This window comes from Trachymyrmex cornetzi, unplaced genomic scaffold (assembly GCF_001594075.2).
Source record: "Trachymyrmex cornetzi isolate Tcor2-1 unplaced genomic scaffold, Tcor1.1 scaffold1093, whole genome shotgun sequence".
NCBI classification, from domain to species: Eukaryota; Metazoa; Arthropoda; class Insecta; order Hymenoptera; family Formicidae; genus Trachymyrmex; species Trachymyrmex cornetzi.
Window position 1 is genome coordinate 137818 of NW_017295646.1, and position 5998 is coordinate 143815.

General features: G+C 32.7%; 1 protein-coding gene across 3 annotated transcripts in view; it reads right to left on the reverse strand.

Annotated features, from left to right (window-relative positions):
- The window catches only part of nompA (no mechanoreceptor potential A), a 24397-nt gene that overhangs the window by 11471 nt on the left and 6928 nt on the right, over positions 1-5998 (reverse strand). For all 3 annotated transcript variants that reach the window (XM_018507851.1, XM_018507860.1, XM_018507841.1), the window contains exons 4-7: positions 1772-2033; positions 1346-1475; positions 1127-1278; positions 608-883 (exon numbers count right to left, since the gene is read on the reverse strand). In XM_018507851.1, coding sequence (XP_018363353.1) covers positions 608-883; positions 1127-1278; positions 1346-1475; positions 1772-2033 — 820 coding nt within the window. The remainder of the gene's footprint in view (positions 1-607; positions 884-1126; positions 1279-1345; positions 1476-1771; positions 2034-5998) is intronic.

A 5998-nucleotide genomic window follows, 5' to 3' on the forward strand; every position in this document is an offset into this window, starting at 1 on the left:
GTAACTGTAACTTCGTTACAAGTAACGAGTTACTTCCATTCCCTGTATTACACTACACTACACTACTTTGTCACAGGTGCAATATATTTTTTACAGTATGGTATATTCAACTCAATTTCGATTGCTTATAATTTTTATCAAAATAAACGTATTGTAACCATTATTTTTTAAGCAATAAATAGAAATTTAAAAAAATAGTTTTTTTAAAAATTGGATACGTCATATTACCGAGATTGATATTGAAGAGGTAATATAATTTTAAAATTACATATTCGATTAAATCTTTATTTTATTTATTTACACCAAAACCAAGTTAGTGTGAAATTAATGAAATTATAAAAAGGTTTAGTAATTAATGGAATTTACATAATAAACCAAGTTAATAATTAGTAAAATTCAATTAAAGAAAAAATAGTTTAATAAAAGCTTAGTTTCTGGAAACGTAGAAATTAATGTTAATGTCCTGAAAAAATCATTATCAATTTCATCTGTCATTGAATATATCGCGAATGTTACTTACATAATGAGACAAAATAACAGTAGACTAAAATGGAGACAGGCAAAATAAGCTATACAAAATTAATATTAAAATTTTGCATACACTCACGATTATCTAAGCACACCAAGTCGTAAAAGTGATGACTTGGGCTGCTGCTAACTCCAATGTCGTCCTTTTGTGAAACGGAATCCTCTTCGGATATAACGCACTGCCGTGTTTGCTCGTCAAACTCGACGCTGCGACAGAAATATTTTTCCGCTCTAGGACATAGCGCCTGACATTCATCCAAAGTAAGATTCGTATATATATCCACTTCAAATGGGCCGCGTAAACGTTTGTTTTCTTCCTTGACGAACACTGTGAGTCCGTCGCATCGTCTCTCGGCTGATCAGATGTTAAAAAATATTTCTTTAATTTTAATTATATGTATAATTAATGTAAATATTATTAATTATTATAATTATATATAATTAATGTAATTATATATGTAATATTTCTCAAGATATTTAATATGTCGATTAACATCTTTGAAATAAACGTTTTCGTGCAATTTCTAATTATTACAAGAAAATTTCTGACACAATTTTTCGATAAGATACATAAATTAAATACTTTATACAAACGTACTATTAAGGCAAGTATTTTCCAAATAATCAGAATTCGGATCGTCCTCCAGTAACTCGGGATGAGTTCTCCTAGTAAAACGACTGAGAGAACAGCTTCTCAGAGCAGTGTCATATGTTGCTGATCGACAGACAAAACTGAATTCATTGAGGCACCTAAACATAAAATTAAAATGCTGTTTCTTTTATGACACGCGATTATTTTTAATCTTCGCGAGTATACCTGTCCTCGCAGTCGGTTCTGTTAGCGGCACTGACTTCTTTGATGTCTGTCAAGGGTAGCTTCAGCTTCTTTCTCGGATGCCTCTCGAACACGTAACGACGATTTGGACATTCTCTCTCTATTCTGTCGGCTAAAAATGAAACGGACGTATTAACTAGTAAACTCTGGAAATTATTAAAGACAAATAGACATAGGTATAGAAATCAATTTTTAAAGAAACTCCAGATCAACTTGAAGAATTATTTTTAGTCAAAGAATTGTGGAGAACTGTTCGCGTTCCACTTTCCATCATTATCAAGAAAAAAATCATTACGTCTTTCTGACAAGCAAAATTCGTGAACGAGTGGCTATTTCAATTAACAGAATGCATCGTGCACACAACGATATTTTTTCTGTCGACGTTTTTCTGTCTATGCGGATACTCACACGTTAGGCACACTTCGGTGAAGTGCACGCTATTTGGTACGAGCATGAGATTTCCGATGCCCTCCGGCTGCGCCTGTTCTCTCGTTAAATAGCAAGTACTCTCCTCGTACTCGGCGGCGCCGCTGAAGGACGCGATTCTGCTGCCAGGTTGGAAGTCGAAGCTCGTACATGCGCGGACCAGATTGTTCGTCGCCGTTCTATCGCGCAGACAGAGCTCTTGACACTTCTCCAAGACCCTAAACGGAGGCGCCGAGTCTCGCACCTGCCGTAAAAAAGAATTTCTTAACATCGGATACTTTATTGCAATTATGTCACGATCACGTTACGTCTTTTCCTACGCGACTACTGCGTCGCGGAATTGTGGAAAATTGAAATTCGAAAACCGCGCGATCGATCGATCGTCCACGCGAAATAGAGCGAGGATCAAAGTTCGTTTGAAATAGCAAACACTTCTTCAAGTAATAAGCAGTTAGTCGTAAGCAATCCGTGGTAGCATATGGTACATTAAAGAAAATGGCTCAAACGCGACCCGAATGGATAATGCAGTTTTGCACAGAATTAAATAATATTAAATTTAAATGTGAATGCTGTAATGACGATTTCACCTATCATTGTAATGGTATAAGAAACCATTTATTCAAAAAACATATGTTTTTTGAAGAAGAAGAAAAAAAAGAAGATGCATCATCAAATGGTTTTCAAAAGGAAACACATCACCGAGATGACTTCTAACTATTGACTGCGTTCAGCAGGAAAAGCAGCTTTGCAACTGTTATAAAACTCTTCAATATGATTGATTTATACATTTAGATTCAGTGAGGAACTAAGGGCAAAACCAATCATATTCAAGAATTTTACAACAGCTGTAAAGCTGCTTTCTCTGTTGAACGCAGCCATTATGTTGTGACAATTATTAGCATGATGACATTTTCCAATACAATAAAAATTGCAAAACAATAAAAGGTTGATGCAAGAAATAGTGTTGTTAATTTTCCGGGAAATTTAAATCATCGAGAAAGAACCTATCTTTCCCAGAAACCTATTTTTCCGAGAAAAGAACCTAGAACTGGGAAAAAAACGGTTTTTTAATGTAAGTAATTATAAAAATATCAAATCTTTAGCACACATACAAAATAAATCTATACCCCTTGGAAGATGGCATCTGATATTAATTTCTTGAATGGAATGTTAAAGAATACAAAATATAACAGCTTACAGTAAAAAGAAGACACAAATAATAATAATAACAATAGTGGCTATTTTCCAGCTAGGACACAGAACATTACACTATGTTCCACTGTGTATAAGATACTTATTACTTAATTATTAAAACGCATTTTAGTTTCATAGGGTAACACCAGAATGCATTGTAGCCTTCCATTCTTATTCTTATAATTGTATTTAGCGTATCAATAATAAATTTATGATTAGACTTAAGTTATAATTTTTTCAGAATTGGCGATTTTTGAAAGTTTTATTGCAAAATAAGTACGGCTACCAAATAACTTTTTTGAAAAATTGGTAACATGTACGTATTTTACACGCGCTTACTACTTAGCTTTTTACAGTGTCGAGCAGTGTAACACTGTATCATAGTTGGAACACTTTGCGTAAGACACAGTGTTATACTGTGTCACCTGTATACATTGTTGGAAAACACCCAATATATGTTTTTACAGTATAAGTTGTTTAGATTAAGTTAAAGAAACAAGTTGCTATATTAAATAAAATTGTCAAAAACTTTCTCTTAACATAGTATGTACATACATCAAGTTTGTGTGGAACAAAGAGCAACATAAAATAAACGAGAAATTAAAAATAAAATTTTAGTAGTTATAACACTTGAAAATATGTTACAACCATAGGTCATAGACATAAGTATTATAGATACTATAGATAGTTAAGATAACTTATACACGTTGATTCATATTAACTGATAGTATCGCCATTGTCGCCAATGTCGCCATATGTAAAAAAATACGGTGGCCACGGGTTCTTTCCCTCAAAGCGTGGAAAAAATCATTTTTTGTTCCCGTTCTCTTTCCCGGGTTTTTTTCTTGGTTCTTTCCCGGTTCTTTCCCTCCCTCGCAACACTAGCAAGAAATAAAATTTTGATGCAAGAAATTCATGTTTTGAGTATGATCGTATTTCTCATATATGATGTTTTTTGACATTTATTCAAGAAACATCACATAACGGAAATTCGTTCTTACACAAAACATGAATTTCTTGCATCAAAATTTATTATTTGGAGTGCTGAAGAATATTATGTTGGAAAATGTCATAATGCTAATTGTCACGACGTAATAGTTAGACTTCTGGTCTGTGTTACCTTGACCTTTCTCATATGCTTGTGGTGCACACGCTGATTATTCAATTGCCACAAGCATATGGGACCTATAGTTTTAATCTTTTAATGCCGGTTCCGAACGACGGATTTTTCGAGAGGTGTTTTGTGGGCAAGGATATTGTCGGGAGGTTTGCCGGCCTTTTCCGAGAGTAGACACGAGCGTAAATATCTTGTAAATATTTTGATGGTTCCTACTGGGATCGAATCCGGGATCTCTGGCATGATAGACCAGTGCGCTGCCTGCCATACCACGCTCGCGCTCGAAGCATTTGACAATAGAAAAGCAGAAGGAATTGATGAAGGACGAGATATACTAAATAATTATAAAATAAAGAATACCCAAAATGCAGAATGCTCATTGTTACCCTTAAAAATAGGGATGCACCGGATGTCCGGAAAGTATCGGTATCCGGTATTGTCCGGCACTATTTTACTATCCGACCGGATAGCCGGATATTATTAATATCCGGAAATACATCCGGTTGAAATTTGATATTATTAAATTGTTGATTTTTTCTTATATAAATGTTCTAGAAATAAGTATGTACACGTAATTAATATTGAAAATACAATATCTGAAAATTTTAGAAGTAAAAGAGTTGAAAGGTTGCGTGTTTACAATGTTGTTATAATTACTTTTTTTTTAGTAACAAATTGGTAACAATATATTATTTATTGTACATTTTTTAACGGTAATAGTAATTTTTAAAGTATCTAATGATACAATAAATATAATCGTTACTTTTATCGTTACTTTGTACACATACAATACGTAAGTGAAACGTGCATAAGCGAGTTTTAAAAGAAAATAGTATTATATATATATATATATATATATAAAAGAGTATTATAAAAGAGTGTTTGATCATTAACGACGCAGATAATTGGATCTCTATAAAATGTCATCAAAGTTCGGTGAAAAACAAAATTAATAACAAATTTTAATAATAGCAAACTTTTTACAATAAATAACAAGTTAAGGTAACAAGTTATTTTTAAAGATAACTTTGCCAACCCTGCTGAAAAGTTACATTTTTAGGATATTTTACTAAGTACAAAATTGATAACAATAACTCTCGAGAATGTCATAAATAAAAAACAAATACAGGGCTGATGAGTCAGACGTTTCAACTTCCCTTCGAGCCATCTTCAGTATATCTAAATTATACAAACTAGAATAACTTATAATGGTTAAACGAGAGAGTGACCAATCATTCCATCCCCATCAATTCGTGACATAAGGTTTTTATTTTTTAACATAGAATTCATCTTCGATCGTTGCCACTAGACTTGCTAACCTTGTGTCACGAATTGGTGGGGATGGAATGAATGGTCACTCTCGTTTAACTATTAGAAAGTTATTCTATTTTGCAGGGATGGGAAAGTTACTTTGTAAAAGTAATTAATTACAGTTACAGTTTTTCTGTTTCAAAAAGTAATTAATTACAGTTACAAGTTATTGACTCTGAAAAGTAATTCGTTACAGTTACAGTTACTGAAAAAGTAACTTTAAGTTACTGTTTTCATCGGAATTTTTACTAGTAGTATCGATACCATTAGGGCTGTATTCAGAAACGTTATACAACTCTGCCTTCATGTATCGTTTTACCCTTGTTTTTCACCTAATATTAAACAAGAATGTTACACGGGGTCATCAGAGTAATGCAGCCTACAACAATTAAAACAAAAGACTGGCCTACATTTACATGTTATACAATTTTATTCAAAAAGATAAAAAAATTATATGGCAAAGACGTTTTTCGTTAAAGTAATATAAACACATATGAATATAAATATCAATATGAAATAGCACACATATACAATGTTTTTTGTAAAAAAAATTCTTTTTATATTCGGCTAAAAGTTGCAAATAAATT